Below are 24,145 nucleotides of genomic sequence, written 5' to 3' on the forward strand. Positions count from 1 at the left end.
GAGGTGGGGACGATGATCTGGGTCCCGGATGTCCCACAGGCCACCCCCGGTCAGGCAGGCGAGTACCAAATACCTGTGAGTCGGCCTTGGTGGATTCAGGATGTAACCAAACCTCAAATCTCACCGGCCGCCCCAAAAGCACCTTTGCTCCCCCTTCCCTTAATGCAGGTCCCCTTCAGGAGAATTGGTATGGACCTCATCGGGCCGATCTGCCGGGGACATCGCTTTGCATCAGTCATAGTTGACTATGCAACACGATATCCTGAAGCAGTGGCCCTCCGCAACATTTCCGCTAAGAGTGTTGCGGATGCCCTGTTTCGTCTTATCTCCCGGGTGGGGGTTCCGAAAGAGATCCTCACCGATCAGGGCACGGCGTTTATGTCACGTACGCTACGCGAACTGTATGGATTATTGGGCATTAAATCGATTCTAACTAGCATCTATAACCCACAGACCGATGGCTAAGTGGCGGGGACCGTTTGAGGTCGCACGACAAGTCGGAGATCTCGATTATGAGTAATTGGCGTGGAGAGAGTATAAAACGCCAGGAGAGACAGAAGCAGTCGAGAGAGAGACGGATTGCTGACGCGAAACGGAAACGGAACCGGAACCGGAACCGGAACAAGTAACCCGGAAGTGTTGTGCGATCGTGTCTGTGTTGATGTCAGAGTAAAAGTCACCATTGGTGTTTATAAAGAGTATTTTGAGTTGATAAATTCGTCAGCAGTCCAGCCGACCCCTTTGTCCTCTTCCTTTCCTCTCACAAACTTACTACAACGAGCTTACTAGGTCATGGATGGCACCTTTTACTGCCAGAAACTGTTACTGCCTCCCCCCTCTTGACGGCAGTGCACCGAAAGGGCATTTGGCAACCTCTCTTCGGCGACGGGGTCGAAAGATCGCAGTCCTACTGGTGAAGGACGCCATAGAGCTGGTCCCTCCAGCCGATATGAGGTCAGGGTTTTACAGCCCTTACTTCATTGTACACAAGAAAAGCAATGGGTTACGGCCAATCATGGATCTGCGAATTTTGAACCGGGACCTTTATCTGCCACCGTTCAAGATGTTGAAGCAGAAATGCATCTTCGGTTGCATCTGTCCCCGAGATTGGTTTGCAGTGATCGACCTGAAGGACGTGTACTTTCATGGGTCGATCCTTCCATGCCACAGACCATTTCTGCGGTTTGCGTTCAAAGGACGGGCATATCAGTACAAGGTCCCTTCAGGCTGTCCCTGTCTCACTGTGTCTTCATGAAAGTTGTGAGCACCTGCAAAAGGCAAGCACCTGCAGGACATGACCAGCTGAAAACGAAACTCCATCTCTCAGAGGTGATGGAAGAGGTTGCATTCCGTATGAGGTGTAAACAGGGCCCCTCCTTTTCCTCTGTAGCATCTCAGGACGGCTTCGGTGGCTTGGGTTCCAGCACAACACATGGGCAGGGACCTTGACACTTCGGGAAGGGGACTGGCTTTGCAGACTGAGCAATGGGGCTCTTCTGGTGACCCACAGCCATGGTGCCAGGGCATTTAGGGAGGAAGTGATGCAGTACCTGCAACATCTTCTGAGCCTCCGAAAATCGTTCAGTAAACCTATGTACAACCCTTTTGGGGCTATTTGGCGGGTCAAGGAAGGCCATTTTTTCAGCTTCCCTGATCTTTGTCAGCGTTAGCCAGAGGTTGTGCTCCAACACCACCAGGCTGGCCATGGTCTTGCCGATTGCTTGCCTTTGTAGCGCGCAGAGCAAGATCTTGAAACACTTGGAGGATCGCCATTGTGTGCAGCTATGAGCCGGCCTGTCTGGCTGTTGCATAAGCCTTGTTGGCGATAGCTGAAGTGGTCCTGCAGGGCTTAGATGGATGCTGTGCATAGCCCTTTAAGCCGAGGGCAGATGGTGGGCACAGATGTGCGGTGATCGTTTCCTCCAGAGGTGGAAGTTTGGTGTATCCCCTTTCGTCAGCGCTGTCAATGGTGGTGAAAGCTGCTGCAGTAGAGGGGTTTACCCGTGGCAAGTAGGCGGCTTGCCACGTCTTGGTAAGCTCGTCATGGACGGCTGGCAAGAATAGGGCTGGGTGCTGGCAGGAGGATTGCTGGCGTGTCTCTTGCAGGAACCATTCGTCCATGGGCGGGCTCATCCGGAGCCGACCACTCGAGGCCCAGATCCTCCACAGCCTTTGAGAGTACGCAGATTAGTTCGGCAGCTGGCTTTGGCCTCGGCACCTGAGGGGGCGGGACTGCTTCGGGCTCCTCACCGGAATCACCCCATTCATCCGTTTCTGATGCCACCAAGGACACAGAGTCGTTGGCTATGACATCATCGATGATGATGTCCTCCTTGGACGCGCCGAATGAGACCAGTCCGCTCGCAGCTGAAGAGGGTCGCTGGTCCTCATTTGCAAAGAACACCGGCGTAAGAGTACGCAGGGAGGGCGTGACACCGCTCGAGCCTGCTCAGAGAGATCCGCTGCCCCGCTGTTTTATCCTCTTAGGGGAGGAAAAAGAGGAGCCTGGAGAGGGGGATTGTTTTGATGGAACAAGGCGACCCATGAGCGGAGACGAGAAACCCCTATTTGTCAAATATAAGGTTAATTGTGAGAGGCCTGCATCTGGCAACTCATTGCTATCACAGAAACAAAAAAAAGTTTTTTTTACAACTGCACATGTTTCACTTTAGAAAATATCAGGACAAAAGCCCAATAATTACATTTAGAGCTGATATCACATACATTTTATTATGGTTGTAATTTAGGTGAGTTTTGAGTAACAGTGAAAGCAGTTCTGATTGACACACACCTGGCTGTGACTTCTACTTCCAACTTTTCCTCATCTAGGCTTAAGTAGGATTTCTTTGGAGTTAAAGTGACCTTGAATGGTGAGAGAACTTGGGAACAAGAAGAAAATTAAACATTCTAACCATGCATGGCAGCAGGTAAATGTCTGCACCAAGAAAAATATAAAAACTTACCACATTTCTTTACAACAAATACGGTGCTGTATCTATTTTCTTTAACATTATCAAAATTTGCAACAACTTTCCATGTTCCCTCTCTAGGAATTAAAAGCAAAAATATTAGTTCCAGAATCAGTGTACAGCAGCTAAAATGCCAAATAAAAAACACATCAAATGTTTACTTTTAGTCCACAAGACAAATTGATCACAAAAGTTATTTAAACATTATAAAAAATAACGCTGTTGAAAAGTTTACATGTGCTTGATTTTTAACTCTGTGTCATTACCTCAATGTTTTTTTGTGTTTGAAAAATCTAAAGTTAATCTAAAGTTTCATGGAGAGTAGTCGAAGCTGACAAGGTTTTAACAATCATGACTACATAGGCTCCAAGATATTTCATTTGCTGGCACAGGAAATAAAAATTATAAATATAATATAAATATAATATAATATAAATATGGCACAGTTGTCTTTTACCGAACATGTGTGAAAAAACATTTTGGATTCATAGCCTCCTTGGGATAGTGGCCTGTGAATGTACAACGGCACAAATTAATGGGGCTAAACCTGGTACTATTGAATCATGGCAATGTTTTTTTTCTTCTGACATTTTGAACTATGTAAAGGATTGAGCATAGATTTCTCTCTCTCTCTCTATTTGATTGTAAATAATACATAATATGTCTGTTGCTCCCCCTTCCTTTTTTGTTGGTTTGTTTGAATTGATGTCATTTTGTTAATATAAAAAAATAAAAAGTTGATCACAAAAAAAAGAAAAAAAAGAATTGAGGCTAATATAAATGCTTAAGAAAGGGAATGTAAATTTGTAATTACATGTCAACTAACTCTCTTACCTAGACTATTATGTTTGGATTAGTAGAATAAGTTGATATGTACTTGCAAAGTTACTTATAGTCTGTATATATGTCTGTTGGGAGACCATCAAATTAAAGTGCCAGCAGATATTTAGCAGACAGTGTACTAATATTCTAATAAGAGTTGGTTGAGTTAGTTGACAGCTGCAAAACACAAATCTCTTTGCATACTTGACCACAGTATAGAGGGTGTAGCTTTCAGATAGGATCCCGTTGCTTGCACTGACTTTGGCTCTGCTGTGCATCACAATACCATCTGGGTTCTGATTGTTCCATGGAGGTATATACAAAAAGCACCAATAATGGTATTAATTAATGGAATGAAATCAAATCAAATTAAGCTCATTTTAATGATGATGACAGTCACCTGAATCTCAAGAGATATTGTGCTGTTGAAAGCTTGGAATTCAGGATTGGATACAAAAGCCCTGTAATGAACTGAGAGATTTAGAGATAGAAGGTGATAAGTAACAGTGATACAGACTTGTAATTTAACAAAAACTTAGTGCTTAGTCCAGTGTAATAGCTGACCTGTGTCTCCAGGGTTGTAAACCGGTTTATCGGTTTGAATGAATATATATCCAGAGCTGAATGACAGCATGATAAATTTCTCAGCTTTATGGAAACTCCCAAATTGAGCAACCAGTTTAACAGATTTATACTTCTCCGTTTCCAAAAGCAACGGCTTTGGATTGATCTTATGTGGGGGGGAAAACAGATATATCCATATGATAATTATTTACATCAACAAGCTTTACCTGATTTTAAAAAAAAGTAAAGTAAACTGTTGTGGCACATTTCTACATTCACACAAAGACAATGCACTCTGTCCTCGGACCCGACCTCAATGGTTTTGAGAGCACTGTAGCTGTTTTCTGAATTGAGAATGGCAGAGTCCTGTGTCAGGACGTATTCCCTCGGGTATGTATACACAGAGACTGTGACAGTGATTGGCTTGGACAGGCTGTGTGCCTCTAATAAGATGTTCAGTTTCATTCCAAGCCTCAGCCTTGCTGGAGCTACAATGACAAACCTGACAGAGAATACAGTACATGAAGTTTCACTACAAACTCTTTATCAGCTTTGCATAAAGTAAAAGCATGCATACTGGATCACCTGCTTCACGCTGCTTTAATTATGTTTGTGTATGTCTTTACACTGAGGACTTCGGAAAGTTGTGTACTTACTGTGGTTCCAAGTCAACGACATGATTGTCACTGTAAACACAGACAAAATACTTAACATTCTGTTTAAAGTAATAGTTCAACCAGAAATAAAACTTCTGTCATTTATTCACGCTCATGTCAACCCAGCTGGCATTTTAACGTAGAGTCAGCGTTGAATCAACGTCAGGCGTCAGTGTTGGATAACCATTGGATTTTGTTTAGATTTTGCAAATCTAATCAACGTTGAAATAGCAACGTCATTCCAACGTCAATCTAATCAACGTTGAAATAGCAACGTCATGTTTCTCAACATAGGTGAATTTGCCAACATTGAATCAATATTGATTTTAGTTTAGATTTTGCAAATCCAATCAACGTTGAAATTTCAACGTCACTAAAGTCCTGCTTTTCAACAGTTTATTTTGTTAAACTGTTTTCACTAAAGTATTGATGTGTTCAACAGCAAGAACAAACACTTGAAATGGATACATAAACACTAAGTTTGTGAACATGCAGAGTCAGCTAGGAAAAGCCAATTGGTAAAAGCAAGACCAGGAAGAAGATTAATAAAGACATTTCACTGATGAAGAAACATGCTTTATTATGGCAAGTGTGCCAACATTTCACACAAACGCGCGTCGAACTAGAAGAACAGCCCAAACATTGGGCCACATTGAACACGGCTGGTTATCTTTCCTTTTTTCTGCCACCGCCACCCATCCTCTCTGGTGCATATTTTAAATATTTGGCCATGTGTTCATTTATTTTTGTATCAAATGAGCTGAACACCACGTCTGAGGAGAAAAAAAAAAAAAAATCAGTATTAGCAAACGCTAACCTCTCAAATATTTAGCAAATATCAACTTGTGGCATTGCCAAGGTTTCAACTATATAAATTAGTATTCATCAACATGCAAGGTCATTGATAATCATGTGCTTGGGTGTGCAACAAAAGGCAGTTGGTAGTAACCAGTACTGCCAGTAGAGCCCAGAATGGAGTATTATATATAATATTAGAGTATGCTCTGTATAGTCCTCCAACTAAAATTATTTCTTATCAATTATTATTCTGCTTACTATATTCTATATTATTTAAAACATTGTTACAAAACTAGTATTTTAAAGCAGACTCACCACAGATGATCTTGTAAAGGCGGGTCTTCATAAAGGGCACCTTCCCACTTCTTCCTCTGAGGCTCATTATAGCCATCATTTTATTTGTCATAGTTCTGCCATGGTAAAACAGATTTATATTAGACTATTATATTGCAATCAAGTTCATTATGAAAATGTTGCGCATGACAGTATATGACAGGGAACATCACTATGGGGTGTAACGGTTCACAAAAATTCACGTTTTTTTTTAATTAAAACTACCATCATAAAGTATGATTTTTTTTTTACTTTGAGCAATTCTAGAGCTATAATTGACTCTTAGAAGCATATAAAACAAAAAAGCTCCTTGTAAAAAATTAAATGTAATATTTTGTACTTATAAACAAATGTTTATTTTAGTTCAGATCAACATATGAGAGCAGCAATGTTATTTATAATGTAGAAATAAAACTGACGTAACGTTACTTGAAAGCATTGTAGCCTACTATTCCTGCCAAACTTCCAAAGTTAGTTAGTTTTACTACAGTAAATCCATGGCTGGCTTCCACGTCAGCGTTTGATCCGTAAATAACGGAGAAATGTGACTGTTTCTCACTAGATCTCACAGCGATGTTTTATTACTTCAGTGGCGAATTCAAATGAGTGCTTCCTTTACTGGATCTCTTAGCGCTTTGTAGTATAAGATCGCTCGCACTGCTTTGGTCCAAACTTCACGAGTAGCTCAGTTTCATTCCGCTTACATTACGTTTGCCATTTGATGTTATGGTCGCGCCAGCGTCTCTTACATTATGAGCAAGCTCACGACGCGGTTATTTGAAATAACTGTTCGGTTTGAAAATGCGTACCAAACACTGAACCGAAAGCCTCGTACCAAACGGTTCAATACGCGTACCATTACACCCCAACTATAAACTAATGCAAAAATGGAACAAAGTTACTTACGCAGCCATTGACTTCTTTACATGGTCTGCAGCATCAACCTCTCCTAACCTCTTCAGATGTTTACTCTGAAAAGGAACAAGAAATTAAAAATAACCAGAAAAAGTGGTCAGTAGAGTCCAGACTTAAAGCAGGCTAATGAGGACAAGTTCACCAAGGTGAAAGGGATAGTTCACTTTGAAATTAAATTTTGGTATGTTTTAGCTTACCCCAAGGGCATCCAAGATGTAGGTGTCTTTGTTTCTGCAGTAGTTTCAATTTTGATATTTTAGGTCAGACCGTTCTTGTCTGTCAGTCATATAATGCAGGTCTATGGTCATTGTCTCAAAGACCATCCACAGAGAAGTCCAAATTAAACAATTCCCCACCGTAAGTACACATTGATGGCCTAAGACACGAAACGAGCGTTTTGTGTGAGAAGAGAGAGTATTAATATAGTTTTTACCTCTTGTACACAACCACGTCCAAGTGATCTGAGGGCGCATGCGCTTCCTGGTGTGTGACGTGTGCAAGCGTTCTGGATTAGTCTGCGCAAGCGCCGGAAGTGATCTCACACACCAGGAAGCACATGCACACTCAGATCACTTGGACGTGGTTGTGTACAAGAGGTAAAAACGATATAAATACTGTTCGTTTTCTCACAAAAACCGCTCGTTTCGCCATCAATGTGTACTTGCGATGGGGAATTGTTTAATTTGGACTTCTCTGTGGATGCTCTTTGAGACAGTGACCATAGACCTACATTATATGACTGACAGACAAGAACGGCTTGACCTAAAAATATCAAAATTGAAACTACTGCAGAAACAAAGACACCTACATCTTGGATGCCCTTAAGGTAAGCTAAAACATACCAAAATTTAATTTCTAAGTGAAATATCCCTTGAAAAAGCCAATTGTCAAAATGGAACTGCCAGCACTTTTCAAATGTAACCCTTTTGTTGCGTTTTTTTTTTTATAGCACTTGTCCTGCTACATTACAACTACAGTGGTACATTAGCTGCTACTAGCATAACATACACACCTCAGAAGTGCATGAAGCCAGAGGCACTTCCTGCTGTAAAGACATTACCCGGATCAAAACATACTGTGCACGCACTATAGGCCACTCTTTGTCTTTTCGGTCTCTGCTGTTGTCTCTTAATCAAAATGTGAAATGCCCCATGAAGCTGTACTTATTAGATCAGTTTGAGTGTTGTCTTGCACCCAATCAGGGAGAGGCATAATATCTCTGCGAATCTTTAGCACTGAGCCCCATGTGCATTAGAGCTGTGAAACTATGTTTCACTAGCCTGATACTCAGACCCCAATACCACCTGAGGGTTAAAACTTACCAGTTCTGCTCCCTCATTAACGTCCTCCAGGCGATCCTCTAAAGCTTTAAGCTCTTCTTCAGTGTTTGCAGGATTTAATTCATATACTGTTCCAGCAGAGGTGGCAACGTAAATTCTATCCTTGATATCAACAAGGAGCTGAAGAACTCTTCTGAAATTCTAGCCAAAAAAGAAGCGACCAATTATTATTTTTATAATGTAGTGAGTATGCTCTACACCACAGTTTTCATTTGTCCAATAAAAAAATAAATAAAAATAAAAATAAAAAAAGAACATTTGTGATATTTCTAAATTTCTATTCATAATAAATCTATACAGTTAAAATAAAACAACTTTAAAAGTAACTTGTATTTACTAGACAATTTTCACTTGAACACAAATTTTCACATAAAATAAATAGAAAAATCTGCTAGTGGAGCAACTTTTTTGCTTGTGAAAAAAAAAGAACACCACATACATGTGTTACCATGTGCTCATGTGAAAAGTCAGGTTACTTTGAAGAATCAGCAAAGGGTCATATTGAACTGTTAAGTCTGATTCAACTAAAACTTTGGTGACAGCTAGGGGCACTGGAAGACTCCTAATTATTCGTCAGCAAAATTAAGAGAATAACTTTACTTTTTTCAGACATCGGAAAGTCTTCCCTCCTTAATTTGTTTGACCCTGAGGAACCCCCACGCCGTCTCTGAGAAAGGGATCTGGACAAACTCTCTTGGCCAGGCCTAGGGCTGAATGATCTGGTTTAAAAAAATAAAAATAAAAAAAGATTTCTACAGCAGTTATTGCAAATGAAGTATAATTCTAAGTAGTTGGATTTATCATTTTGTGTCGCAATTTCTATTTTTACAACAAAAATAATAATAGTAATATGAACATGACTTTTGTTGAGGTCTGTGCCAAACATTTTCTTACATCTGGAAGATGTGTAGTTCAGACTGCAGCTTTACAGTGCTTCATTTATACTGACAATATTGTATTTTTGATCATATTTAAATTAAATACCTCCGTCCATGAGTGGAAGAACCTGAGGAACGCCCACGCCGTCTCGGAGAAAGGGATCTGGACAAACTCTCTTGGCCAGGCCTAGGGCTGAATCTGTTTTTTTTTTTTTTAAATAATAAAAAAAAAATTCTACAGCAGGTATTGCAAATGAAGTATAATTCTAAGTAGTGGGAATTATTATTTTGTGTCACAATTTCTATTTTTACAACAATAATAATAATAATAATAATAACAACAACATATGACTTTTGTTGAGGTCTGTGCCAAACATTTTCTTACATCTGGAAGATGTGTAGTTCAGACTGCAGCTTTACAGTGCTTCATTTATACTGACAATATTGTATTTTTGATCATATTTAAATTAAATACCTCCGTCCATGAGTGGAAGAACCTGAGGAACGCCCACACCGTCTCGGAGAAAGGGATCTGGACAGACTCTCTTGGCCAGGCCTAGGGCTGAATGATCTGGTAAAAAAATAAAAAATAAATGATAGTGATGGGAAGTTCGGATCATTTTACCGACTCGGACTTTTGAGTCTCGTTCAGCAAAATGAACGAATCTTTTTTCGAGTCATTTCGTTCATTTCGGTCATTTTAGCAAAATGTAATGAAAATGTTATGTGTTACTTCCCCAACACATCTAGTACTTACACAAACGTTGATCCCACTAAAAACAATACAAAACTAAAATGCTATAAGATACAGAAAAAAAAATTCCTTCTTTACCTGGGTCTTCAGTCTGTGATTAGCTCACCTCACCTCTTATCTGACAAGAGTCCTCTGGTTTAAGTCATTCCTTAATCACGTGACAGCCACATACACAAAACTAACGCAGTCTTGAGTCGGAAAGAGAATTGATTAGTTCATCTCATGAGTCTTTCGGGTCTCGGGTCGAGTTTGACTCGTTCCTTAATCACGTGACAGACCCATACGCAAAACTAACGCAGTCTTGAGCCGGAAAGAGAATTGATTAGTTCATCTCATGAGTCTTTCGGGTCTCGGGTCGAGTTTGACTCGTTCCTTAATCACGTGACAGACCCATACGCAAAACTAACGCAGTCTTGAGCCGGAAAGAGAATTGATTAGTTCATCTCATGAGTCTTTCGGGTCTCGGGTCGAGTTTGACTCGTTCCTTAATCACGTGACAGCCACATACGCAAAACTAACGCAGTCTTGAGCCGGAAAGAGAATTGATTAGTTCATCTCATGAGTCTTTCGGGTCTCGGGTCGAGTTTGACTCGTTCCTTAATCACGTGACAGACCCATACGCTATTTCTGTCACTGTGTTTTTGTTACTGTTTGTGGAGGATCTGTGGTTTGTTATTATTTTATAAATAAATAAAACCCTGTTATAAATAAAATATTGATTAATTTGTCTTTTTGACTGTCTATCGGTAAATAAACACTAGGCTATATAATAATATAATAATTCAAGCGTACAATAAAAAGTATTTATACTAATTTGTTCATTTTTACTCCAATTTTGAGTTTGCTAGTATAATAATTGCTTTTCCTAGGCAGACTTGACATATTGGTGTAATATATGTATAAGAAGATTGCTCAAAAAAGGACATAATGACATATACATTAAAAGCAAATAAAATTTTGAGTTTTAATTACTAATGTTAGTTTAAAACATTAAGGTTATGATAACTTCAGCTTTAACAGTTTTAACCCAGCTCAGAGTGAGGAGGATACTTCAGATCCCGGTGCGACTGCCAGTGCAGGGGCCATGTTTTGGGAAGACTTTGACGAGAGGGTAGCAAGCTTGAGGCCTTCTGCTACCTCTTCTAAGACATCAGATGCTATAAAGGTGCAGGCCTACCTTGCAGAGCCACTCTTACCCCGCACATCAGACCCTCTGGCCTGGTGGAGGAGATGTTCACCAGTATACAAAAGCCTTTCTGAAGTCACAAAGACAAGACTTTGCATTGTGGCCACATCTGTGCCATCTGAAAGAATTTTTTCTAAAACTGGGCAGATTATCTCAGATAGAAGAAACAGACTCAGCCCATCCAAGGTCAGGGAGCTTGTTTTTTTTTAATGCAAACATGCCTTAAAGCAAGTCCTAAAAATATAGCCACGGTGTGTTATTTATTTTAAAGCTTATTTATTTTTATTTATTTAGAAAAAGACTAGCTTGTTGTGCAATATTTTTGTTGTTGTTGTGATTTTAAAGGTAATTTGTTATTGTTATAAGGCTCCGTAGCTTTAGTATCTCTTCATTTTCATTTATTTTTATTTAAATGGTTTAAAATTATTTGGGGAATAGTTATACTCTTTGATATAAAGTTTTTATTTTGGCACAAGTGTTATTTATTTTAAAATGTATTCATTTAAAATTATTATATAAAAAAAAGCAAAGCTTGTTGTGCAATATTTAGTTTTTCTTTTTTTATATTGTACTTTTAAAGTTCATTTGTTAAGGTTATTAGACCCTGTGGCTTTATTATCTTTTAGTTTTATCTTTATTATACTTTATTATTTTGATTTATTTTGGAATAGTTGTCCTCTTTGTTACAAAGCTTTAATGGCACAAAAATAAACAAACAACAATTCAAAAGTATGTACACAGTGTTTTTTAATGTTTATAAAGTGTCATATGTTACAAAAGTATGGTTTATACAGACAATCTGATTTAATAATTACTCTAGCCAATGTTGTCACATCACGGGACAAAAGAACGAACAACCCGAAGAACCGAAAGATTAACTAATCAATTCTCTCTCCGACTCAATACTGCATTCTTTTACTGTCTATGGTTTTAGCGTATGGGGCTGTCACGTGATTAAGGAATGACTCGACCCGACCCGAAGACTCATGAGATGAACTAATCAATTCTCTCTCCGGCTCATATTGCATTGGTTTTAGCGTATGTGGCTGTCACGTGATTAAGGAACGAGTCAAAAACCCGAAAGACCCGAACTATGAACTAATCAATTCTCTTTCCGGCTCAGACTGCATTGGGTTAGCGTATGGGGCTGTCACGTGATTAAGGAACGAGTCAAAAACCCGATAGACCCGAACTATGAACTAATCAATTCTCTTTCCGGCTCAGACTGCATTGGGTTAGCGTATGGGGCTGTCACGTGATTAAGGAACGAGTCAAAAACCCGATAGACCCGAACTATGAACTAATCAATTCTCTTTCCGGCTCAGACTGCATTGGGTTAGCGTATGGGGCTGTCACGTGATTAAGGAACGAGTCAAAAACCCGATAGACCCGAACTATGAACTAATCAATTCTCTTTCCGGCTCAAGACTCCATTGACTGACAGGTGAATCCATAGACATGTATGGTGAATCACTACTACTAGAACAGAACCTATAGAATAATGCGCATGCGGGACTGAACGAATCACTCCCCGAGACGACTCGTTCTTCCCGAGTCACATTAAAGATTCGTTCAAAATGAACAAATCGTTCAAGAACGACACATCACTAATAAATGAAAATTGCTACAGCAGGTATTGCAAATTAAGTATAATTCTAAGTAGTGGGAATTATTTTGTGTCGCAATTTTATTTTTACTGGGTCAGTACATCAAACATTTTCTTACATTTGGAAGTGCTAAAGCACTCCGTGCATCTGGTTCGTCCAGTTTAATTTTGATGTCCATACCAAATCAAATCTAATAATAATAACAACAACAACAATAACAGTGCTTTGTTTATACTGGCAATATTGCACTTTTGATCATATTTCATGATCATAGATCATACCTTCGAACATTAAAAAAATCGGGATACTGTGAGCACATTTTCAAAAGTCCCGTCAAATTTTTACAGCCCATTTTGCCAAATCAGTTCTTAGATCACTTGACAAAGTCACCTCGGACAAAGTTTCAATTTCTGACTCACTTTCACCATCACTGTCTAGAGGGTGACGATCATCTCGATACTCGTCTTCTCCTGTATCAGAGTGCTCTTGAGTCTGTATGTCTGTTGGACTATCAGCAAAAGAGAGGCCAGGATTATCATTCTCATTTGAGGGACCTGGATTCTCATCTGAATCACTAGACTCCACCAATGCCCGTAATTGTACATTTTGTCGTCTCCATTTTGTGATACATCTGGGCGTGAAAAGATAAAAACTAAACATTTTTAAGCATAAATGTTTAATAAAGAAAATCATTCAAATTGAAAAAAAAGTAATAAAACATTAAATCAAGCTGTGCTCATCATTTTTTAAATAATATCTTCCACATCAACCTATATTTAAATTATACAAAAATGTAAGTTCAGATTCAAATAGATGGTTGGGTTAGGTATGGAGACAACTCACCTTTGAAGGAGACTTTCAGGTGATCTCCATAAAATATCTGTAATAGATAAGGAAGAAGAATGAAATAAACATTATTTTTAAAGTTTGTGTATGAAAAGTGTGTCAATGTGCTAACACCCTAGCGCGCACACACACACTCCCTAGCAGAGAATGGCGGTTCGCCGGTTAAACTAGTCTGCCAGTACACAAACACAGACGCACTGACGGTTGGTGGTTAACATTAAACTAGCAAACAACGGCGGTTCGCGGTTAAATGTAAGTCTGCCCATAAACAGAACGGCGGTTCGCCACTTCGCGGTCAAACTATTCTGTCTGTACAAACACACACACACACACACACACACACACACACGGTTGGTTAACAAGCTAGCACACAACGGCGGTTCGCGGTTAAACGTCTGCCCATACACACAATATTAATTAACACAATACGTATTAATATGTGGGCCAGAGTCAGGCACACTCGAAATGTATTTAGGAATTTTCTAGTTATGAAATGCGACTTACCGTTTCAGCTGTTACCACCAGATTCCGCCCAAAACGGTCCAGTGTCAGAGAATCTTCTGAAGATGACGACGCAGACCCACTTCGCGCATGCGCAATTGTCTGGAACCGTAAGAGCCAATAGAATCTAGTCACCGCCTTTAATTGTGTGATGGACAACCGCCGTCCTCCAATCAAGTCCTTATAATTGCTCTCAGTAAAAAAGGCTTTTTTATGCTTTTATATTGTCAACAACAGTATGTGCCATATCTCATATAACAAAAAATAATTCACATGCCTCAACAAGAGGAACATAATAAAAAAAAATAGATATACATTATAAAAATTCCATAGGATTACAATGCAATTTATACTTTAGGTCAGCACTCATTATGTTTTATTATTTATGTTATGTTAAAATGTTAAAGGAGCATTAATTACTTTAATTGCTTTACTATTTTATGATTTTGACATTACATCTACATTTAATTTCAAGCACTATAAAAAGAGAGCTTTACCTTGCATTTATGAATGTGAAATTTACATAGAAATAAAATAAATTTTAAAATAAAACCAAACTCTTTTAAAGAGCAATCCATTAATACAAAAAAAAAAAAATCACATGTTTGTAAGATAAAGAAAATGTTTTTAAAATATTATCAGCAATGAAAATCTTCACCGCAAGACCAAAAATGAGAAATTGTTTCAGTAGAGCATTCACAGAAAGAGCATTTTAAATAATTTAAATTTGTGTAGGAATACCTTTGTAGGATAACCTTATGAGGAGGAATTTTTGAGGTAATGACCAAACTTGAGTCCAATTTACATTATTAGAGAAATTGTTCCAGTAGAAATTGTCTCTCTTAAAAACATAGATCTAATTTTAAAATTGTTAGGCTTTAACTCTGAGAAACAGATATTGCTGACAGGTATGTTCAGGTCTAGGAGGACAGACAGAGAGTGTGGATGATACACTGCTTTTGAACAGCATCTGTACACCTTTAGGTATATTGCCTTAAAGCCCCTTAGAATTATAGTTCAGTTCTAACCCTAACCCTAGTACTGAGTCTGCAAATGTATAAATTCCCTTCATTATTAAATAACTAATTCACTAACAACCCATTACTAAACCAAATAATGAAAAAATAAAGACTTATTTCTATTCAAAATATCATTATTGCAGAAAAACAAACGTTTAATTCAGAGTTGATCTTTCAACGTTGTATCATTATTCATGTATCAACACTTTTTCAACAGTTAATTGATCAGCATTGTTTGGGTGTTGGAACATTATTTTTCTACTGATATATTTCAACAAAATGTTTAAAAGTCATGGTTGTAAAAATAATGTTGATTTGACGTACAACTCAAAAATGTATTTTTATTTCTATGTTGAATCCGTAGTGAGTCAACAACACCACTTCAACTATTTAGTGTTTAACGTTGTTTTGACGTTGAATTAATGTTACTTAACAAACTTTTAATTCAGAGTTGATTTTTCAACGTTGTATCATTATTCATGCATCAACACTTTTTCAACAGTTAATTGATCAGCATTGTTTGGATGTTGGAACAACGTTATTTTTCTACTGACATATTTCAACAAAATGTTTAGAAGTCATGGTTGTAAAAATAATGTTGATTTGACGTACAACTCAAATTTTATTTATATTTCTATGTTGAATCCATAGTGAGTTAACAACACCATTTCAACCATTTGGTGTTCAACATTGTTTTGACGTTGAATTAATGTTTTTTCTTAAACTGACATTATTTCAACCACATTTAAACGTTTAAGGTCAGTCGAATGCCAGCTGGGAATCCAAACCAGTAAGACTATCGGTCATCTTCAAAACAAAAATAAAGATATGAATGAACCCTCTTATATTTCTGCACCGCTACTGAAAAGTCTATTCACCCAAACATTTTACGTTTATAAAAACATAGTAAAAGCAATTCATATATGAGTTATTACAAGTTACCTCATGTGTAGAACAGATTTAATTTATATTGTAAAAAAATATTTTTTACAATAAAACAAAGATTATTGATGTTTCACACACACACGCACACACACAAACTATTTTAGTCTTCCTATCTAAAAATGTTGTTGAATTCAGTGTTACATGTTTTTTTGTAATTAATTGTAAAATTGACTAGCAATTATTCAGTTTAAAGAGTGTCCTTTTCTGACCTGCTGCTGTTTGTACCTTTTTATTAAATATTAAATATTCAGATAAACAGGAAGACTGGAATGCATGCTAAACAGCATATTTAAAATTCAACTCACCGGCTTTGGGAGGAAACCTGGGTATTGGATACCAACAGTATCCATAAAAAGAGCGGCAGCATCCTGCTCGACTGACCACTCACAGTTTGAGTACTTGGCAACAAGAGGAAAGCTGAAATAAGTAACATCCCTCCTCCATATATATACATAAAAAAAGGATAGTCTCCGATATTGCTCAAACACTCTTGGCCTCCGATTGGTGAGAAGATCAAATATGAAGCATGAACTGGCTGGGGCTCAGCAGCCCAATGGCGCCTGCAGCCTAGACTCTGTATCAGCATGTATTATCCATGCCAAGTGTGGTAGCTGGTTCTGAAACATGTTTTTGTTTGCAGTGGTAACTCGCCCAGACTCTGAGCCACTTCTGGTAATAATTAGGCTTGGTTTAATCATGCATGTTTATGACTGCTAGATTTATTGATGGTATCCTATATAATAATTTGTTAACTGCATGTTTTTACATGTCTTGGAGCAAGCCGATCACAGAATACATCAAATGTGACATCACACTTTAAAAAGACCCACCCACAACTGTTGACGAAGTCCAGTGTTGCCAACTTAGCAACTTTCTTCGCTAAATTTAGTGACTTTTCAGACCCCCTAGCAACTTTTTCCTAAAAGCACCTAGCGATAAATCTTGTGACTTCTTTTATAAACCTTATTTGGTTTCTGAGGCTCGTATGTAAGGCAGTTCAGTCACTATTTAATATTTATCCCATTGTTTGACAACAAAAACAGTAAAACATATCGATGAGAACAGTTTTATTGAGAATTTGGCTGCATTAAAATACAGTATGAGCACAAAGAGGCAAATTAATGTAAAATATATTACACTGCTGTTACTGTGTACTGTGTTACTGTGCCAATACACAGATCTAATATAAATATAAAATTTCGTTTCCTGCCATTTAACTTCACCGAAATAATGACTGTGTTTTTGTAACATATGCGCGTTTTAACATAAACTTGTGTGTGAATTAGAACTCAGTTTGGTACTCACATGCCATGTTACAGCTGCTTTCTGTGCGTGTGCTTCAGATGTGTGCACTCAGAAAACCGCATACAAGAAGTTAAAACTGATACGGCTTTAAAACACATGAAAATCAATACAAAACAGATGTTTTTTTGGCAGAGTATATTAGGTACACAGCTCTATTCTGGAAAGGGGGCCAGCAGCTCATTTGCATTTAAAGAGACATGCAAAGAAATAAAATGCTTTCTGCTTCCACTCTAAATAGGCACCTTCATGATATATCAACTGATATAACAAATTATCTGTGGGGTATTTTGATATGAAACTTCACAGACACATTCTGGGGACACCTGAGACATCTAGTAAAAAGGGGTATAATACTGTAGGTGTTACAAACACGCCAGGTTCCACCTCCACACAATCACAGCGCACACCCTCACCTGAATACTAGATCACCACCACCTGTTCCTCATCACCCACTCATCAGCGCTGCACCATAAAAGCCACACACACGCACTCAATCTTCGTCCGGTCACGTTCGCGACAAGATCATTCCTGTATGCTTACTATTAGGACTAACTCCTCTTCTATTCTCTCTCCAAGGAATATCTCCGAAGGACCCAGTTTCCCGAAGTGCGTGTGTGTGTGGTTCACCGAATCCAAACTCCCATTCCCATTCAACGCACTGATCCAAACTCCCATTCACTCCTCACTACCTGCTCCTCTGCTTGTGTCTTTAAATAAACATCTTCATCTGTTACTCCTCAGCTTCTCGAGTGATCCGTAACAGTAGGTGCCCATTAATGTGTTCTTGTTTGTACTGCAAGTTAATTTCATTTTAGAGTGCCCATGTTTTTTCTTCCCATATACAAATATTTGATGATATGATTACTTATTACATAACAAATATTTTCTAGGACCTGGGCACTGGACATTTTCCACAAAAACAGAAAACAACCCTTGCTTTAAACAGAAATGGGGGGGGGGGGGGGGGGGGGGGGGGGGTTGAAAATCCAGTTGAAATGCTTTAGTGTTGTAGCCCAGTAAATATAACTTGTCAAAAATGTTGTCCATAACCCAATGCAGAAATGTAAATGTCATTGTTATGGATGTATGCATGCACTGTAAATAAAAAGTACAAAATGGATCTGTATGGTAGCAATATTAACAATGAAATACTTGCCTAAGAAAGCAGCTAATGGAAAGCTTTTAATCCAGATGATAAGAAAACCACGAACAATTTGAAAGAACAATAAATGAGGACTTAGGCTTTCAAGCATCAGAGTGAATGCAAATCATCATAAATGTATCGTAAAAGTGGTCCATAACTTGTTCACTGAGAATATTAATACCTGCAGGCTAATGTACAAACCCGATTCCAAAAAAGTTGGGACACTGTACAAATTGTGAATAAAAACAGAATGCAATTATGTGGAAGTTTCAAGTTTCAATATTTTATTCACAATACAACATAGATGACATATCAAATGTTTAAACTAAGAAAATATATAATTTTAAGGGGGAAAATAAGTTGATTTTAAATTTCATGGCATCAACACATCTCCAAAAAGTTGTGACAAGGCTATGTTTAACACTGTGCGTCATCCCCTCTTCTTTTTATAACAGTCTACAAACGTCTGGGGACTGAGGAGACAAGTTGCTCAAGTTTAGGAATAGGAATGTTGTCCCATTCTTGTCTAATACAGGCTTCTAGTTGCTCAACTGTCTTAGGTCTTCTTTGTCGCATCTTCCTCTTTATGATGTGCCACATGTTTTCTATGGGTGAAAGATCTGGACTGCAGGTTGGCAATTTCAGTACCTGGATCCTTCTTCTATGCAGCCATGATGTTGTAATTGATGCTGTATGTGGTCTGGCATTGTCATGTTGGAAAATGCAAGGTCTTTCCTGAAAGAGACGACGTCTGGATGGGAGCATATGTTGTTCTAGATCTTGGATATACCTTTCAGCATTGATTGTGCCTTTCCAGATGTGTAAGCTGCCCATGCCACACGCACTCATGCAACCCCATACCATCAGAGATACAGGCTTCTGAACTGAGCGCTGATAACAACTTGTTGTCCTTGTCCTCTTTAGTCCGGATGACATGGCATCCCAGTTTTCCAAAAAGAACTTCAAATTTTAATTCGTCTGACCACAGAACACTTTTCCACTTTGCCACATTAAGTGAGCCTTGCCCCAGAGAAAACGCCTGCGTTTCTGGGTCATGTTAAGATATGGCTTATTTTTTGACTTATAGAGTTTGAGCCAACAACGGCGAATGACCCGGTGGATTGTGTTCACTGACAATGTTTTCTGGAAGTATTCCTGAGCCCATGTTGGATTCCTTAGACGGCTGAGAAACTCCTTTCTGATATTGCGCCACTATTTTTCGCCGCAGCATAGGGGGAATTGGTTATCCTCTGCTCATCTTGACTTCTGAGAGACACTGTCACTCTGAGAGGCTCGTTTTATACCCAGTCATGTTGCCAATTGACCTAATAAGTTGCACATTGGTCCTCCAGCTGTTCCTTATATGTACATTTTACTTTTCCAGCCTCTTATTGCTACCTGTCCCAACCTTTTGGGAATGTGTAGCTCTCATAAAATCCAAAACGAGCCAATATTTGGCATGACATTTCAAAATGTCTCACTTTCAACAAGTGAATAAAATATAAGTTTATGAGATTTGTAAATGATTTAATTCCTTTTTTACTAACAATTTGTACAGTGTCCCAACTTTTTTGGAATCGAGTTTGTACACTTCAGATGAACGACTTTTCAAGCTGGCTTGTAACCCGTTAAGTGTAACTACCAGTAGGGCTGGTGCTAATCTCGCTTACAATCATCTCATACACATTATTACTGTTTTACTTATTGAGTACTTGCTCCAATGGTGTATATGTGTCTACCTTTGAGTGCAGGTGAGGAAACACTCTCTCTGTTTAAATCTATATAAAGACATCTCTTTAGCCCAGCATTCATGCACTGTAATGTATCTCATAACCTTGTACTCCAGTTACATCTGATCAAAAGCACATTCCTTGCTTAAAATGTTTTGAACAGCAGTTAGGGTAATTATCTTCTCTTCTGTTTCTGCCAAGGGATGGGCATCCCAAGGCAATTAAAGATGACACAAGCTTCATTCTGGATCCAGCCTCTTACGAATGTCTGAGATGACCCAACACATGAGTAGAAATGACACCTAACCCCCAGAGGACTTAAGATGATGACAACCAGAACCAACATACAAAACTACCAAATTTTCCTAAAATTTCTGTAAGTGTGATCACCACATATAATCACTGCTGTTAATCATGTTCACAGTTTCTGTTTGAATACATGTCGTTGACTAACTGCATGATTTAATTAGTATCCTAGAATTGTACATTTCTGACATGTGGAAATCCCCTTGACATAGTGCTCCCAGACAAACTACTACTAAATGTAATGTAGAAATGTTCTGTGAAGCTGGTTTGAAACAATGTGTATTGTAATAAGTTCTATACAAATAAACGTGAATTACATTGAAACGAGAATAATAGCAGATTTGTGACTAAATCATTCAATTAAATAGAATAATTTTCAAAAGTTTCATTGTAATTAGAGGGTTGATCTGGTTCACAAAACATTTTGTTGGTTGAAAGTCTGGTCTGATCCATTATTCAGAATCAGTATTTAACTATTTCTGCCATGTTTTTTTTCTTTCATTAAGTTTTTCCTTATTTGTTTTTGTTATAAATTAAAATGGGAATTCTGATAGTAAGGCACATTTGTATTATATGTACTATATGATAAATAATTTAACTGAAACAATTCACACAAGTCTTGATGTTTTGTACTGATATCTTGTGGAGCAAATTGTGATAGTTTTATACATGGTTAAATGTTTTGCTTTAACTTAAAAATATGATATTTAGTGTCTTTTTGGTCTTAATCACATTTCTTATTAAAGTAGCTGTTCCACCAATAAATCATCTGTTGTTTGGACTAAAGGTATCAAAAACTGTACAGTGTTTGAAATTAGGGATAATATTAGATTATAATTGTGTTTCTAGATAAATTAACGTGCTGATGACAACAGCTAATCAGCTAATTTTTTTTTTTCACGATCAAATAATTTTCATGTTTCGTTATAGCTGATTTTATTTGTACATTGAATCTATGTATGTATGTATTTATTTTTGGATTTTCTTCTCTTTAATTCACTACAATCATCCCTGTAATGTAGCCATATGTTCCCCTACATAATTCCTCTCCACCATTACAGCAGACGCTTATTCTTACAGTTGTTGGCTCCATCCAAATTATTGGCATTTAAAGCATTGCAATGGATTGGGTATGTTTATGTCCACTGGAACCCACATATACCCAAGTCTGGTCATTTCTGAAGGATGAGTTTTATTGAATGTGATAATGTAGGTACCACTCACAATAGTTTTATCTTCTGTTTTAATTGTTGTTCTGTTTACATACTGTACTAAGATCAGTTATGTTTTTTTTTTTTATCAATGGGGAATTATGGTACCCATCAGTCAATTACCAGAGACTTACAATATATAGAAGAATCATGATGCTAAAAAAACGGTTACACTGCATATGAAAATTATGCACTTTCAACAGTTATGTTTATATAAGACATTTTCTCCAGGCGACTGGTGCCACGGGCTACAGTGTGCTGTTGTTTTGTAGCGCAGTTTCATTTAACAGTTTAACTTTTAAATGTTTGCCCAGAGCCCCTCTCTCAGATGCTTTCCAAAAACAAAAATTTTCAAGGAAGATGCCAGTTAGATTTAAGCCAGGGCCAAACCCATTTGTGTCAAACAGAAAGTTGATTGTGAGCAGTCTGCATCTAGAAACTCGTTCCTATCACTGACTACTGCAACTGCACAGTTTCAATTCAGAAAATATCAACACAAAAGCCCAATAAATACAAATATGGCTGTTATTTAGGTGAGTTTTGAGTAACAGTGAAAGCAGTTCTGACACACACCTGGCTGTGACTTCTACTTCCAACTTTTCCTCATCTAGGCTTAAGTAGGATTTCTTTGGGGTTAAAGTAACGTTGAATGGCGGGAGAACTTGGGAACAAGAAGAAAAGGAATTATTCTAACTATGCATGGCATAAGGTTAATGTCTGCATCAAGAAAAATATAAATAACTTACCGTATTTCTTTACAACGAACACAGCGCTGAATGTGTTCAAAACAAAACAATTCAAAACAAAAATTTTAGTTCCAGAATCATTGTACAGTAACTTAAGTGCCAAATAAAAAATTTATTAGCAATTTCACACATCAAATGTTTACTTTTAGTCAAAAAACCATGTTCAAAAGTTAACATGTGCTTGATTTTTAATTCTGGCATTACCCCAATGTTTTTGTGTGTATGATAGTGCACGAGTCTCTTGTTTGTCACATTTATTATGACCAATTAGACTTACTGAATTTTCAGACTGCATATCTAAATAAAAATTTGAAATACTCAGATTGAAAAAAATAATAATAAAGTTAGTCACTTGACTTTCACGATTTTCTTTAGGTAGCCTTATACTAAATATGTAGTTTTGATACAATGTATTACCTAATTTAAATTCACATTATTTGGGTTTCTTATTCAAAATATAATTCTTGTTTGGTACTCCTGTGTTATGTTTCCCACTTGTATGCATGACATGTCGTAACAACAAATGTCTGACTCGGAGGTACAAGTTTTTTTGGCGCACTTCAAGGCAGCATAATTTCGAAGTTTAACCAACATTGCTTAACCAACGGGTTTACTTCGTCCTCTCCCCGTACCGTCTCGACCCTGGTCTCATATTGCTCTTGATTTTATTATGGGGCTTCCTTCGTTGGGTGGCAATACGGGAATCCTTACGGTTGTCGATCGCTTCTCTAAATCAGCACGTTTCATCCCACTCACTAAACTTCCTTCTGCCAGAGAGACAGCCCAGATTATGGTAGATCATGTCTTTAAGATACATGGTCTACCCACTGACGTGGTTTCAGATAGGGGTCCACAATTCTCCGCCTTTTTCTGGAAGCAGTTTTGTCGTCTCATTGGGGCAACGGCCAGCCTCTCGTCAGGGTTTCACCCGCAAACCAACGGGCAGGCCGAGCGCGCCAATCAAGTTGTCGCTCGTATGTTTGCAGCCTTGCTCATCGTTGTCCCACGTCATGGTCTGAACAGCTGGCCTGGGCAGAGTATGCGCACAATTCCCTCCCATCCTCTGCTACAGGTCTTTTGCCTTTCCATTGTTGCCTCGGCTATCAACCTCCTTTATTCTCATCTCAGGAGGCAGCGTCTAATTCGCCGTATGTTCCCCGTGGATTCTTTGACTGTTTCTAATTTTCATTAAAAGACTGTGATTGAGAATCTCGCCTTTTGGTCCTCTATCTCCCATAACACAATAATGATATGAATTAATGGAATGAAATGAAATCAAATTAAACTCATTTTAATGATGATGACAGTCACCTGAATCTCAAGAGATATTGTGCTGTTGAAAGCTTGGAATTCAGGATTGGATACAAAAGCCCTGTAATGAACTGAGAGATTCAGAGATAGAAGGTAAGAAGTAACAGTGATACAGACTTGTAATTTAACATAAACTTAGTGCTTAGTCCAATGTAATAGCTGACCTGTGTCTCCAGGGTTGTAAATTGGTTTATTAGTTTGAATGAAGATATATTCAGAACGGAATGACAGCATGATAATTTTCTCAGCTTTATGGAAA

General features: G+C 38.1%; 1 protein-coding gene across 1 annotated transcript in view; it reads right to left on the reverse strand.

The window, feature by feature from the left end:
• LOC132160216 (complement C3-like) overlaps positions 1 to 16,135 on the reverse strand; it is a 61,883-nt gene extending 45,748 nt beyond the window's left edge. The window contains exons 1-10 of the mRNA XM_059569955.1: positions 16,131 to 16,135; positions 13,242 to 13,453; positions 8,380 to 8,465; positions 7,049 to 7,113; positions 4,668 to 4,857; positions 4,356 to 4,521; positions 4,192 to 4,262; positions 3,996 to 4,087; positions 2,964 to 3,046; positions 2,792 to 2,879 (exon numbers count right to left, since the gene is read on the reverse strand). Coding sequence (XP_059425938.1) covers positions 2,792 to 2,879; positions 2,964 to 3,046; positions 3,996 to 4,087; positions 4,192 to 4,262; positions 4,356 to 4,521; positions 4,668 to 4,857; positions 7,049 to 7,113; positions 8,380 to 8,465; positions 13,242 to 13,453; positions 16,131 to 16,135 — 1,058 coding nt within the window. The remainder of the gene's footprint in view (positions 1 to 2,791; positions 2,880 to 2,963; positions 3,047 to 3,995; positions 4,088 to 4,191; positions 4,263 to 4,355; positions 4,522 to 4,667; positions 4,858 to 7,048; positions 7,114 to 8,379; positions 8,466 to 13,241; positions 13,454 to 16,130) is intronic.
• Positions 16,136 to 24,145: the final 8,010 nt, after the last annotated feature.

This window comes from Carassius carassius, chromosome 16 (assembly GCF_963082965.1).
Source record: "Carassius carassius chromosome 16, fCarCar2.1, whole genome shotgun sequence".
NCBI lineage: Eukaryota > Metazoa > Chordata > Actinopteri > Cypriniformes > Cyprinidae > Carassius > Carassius carassius.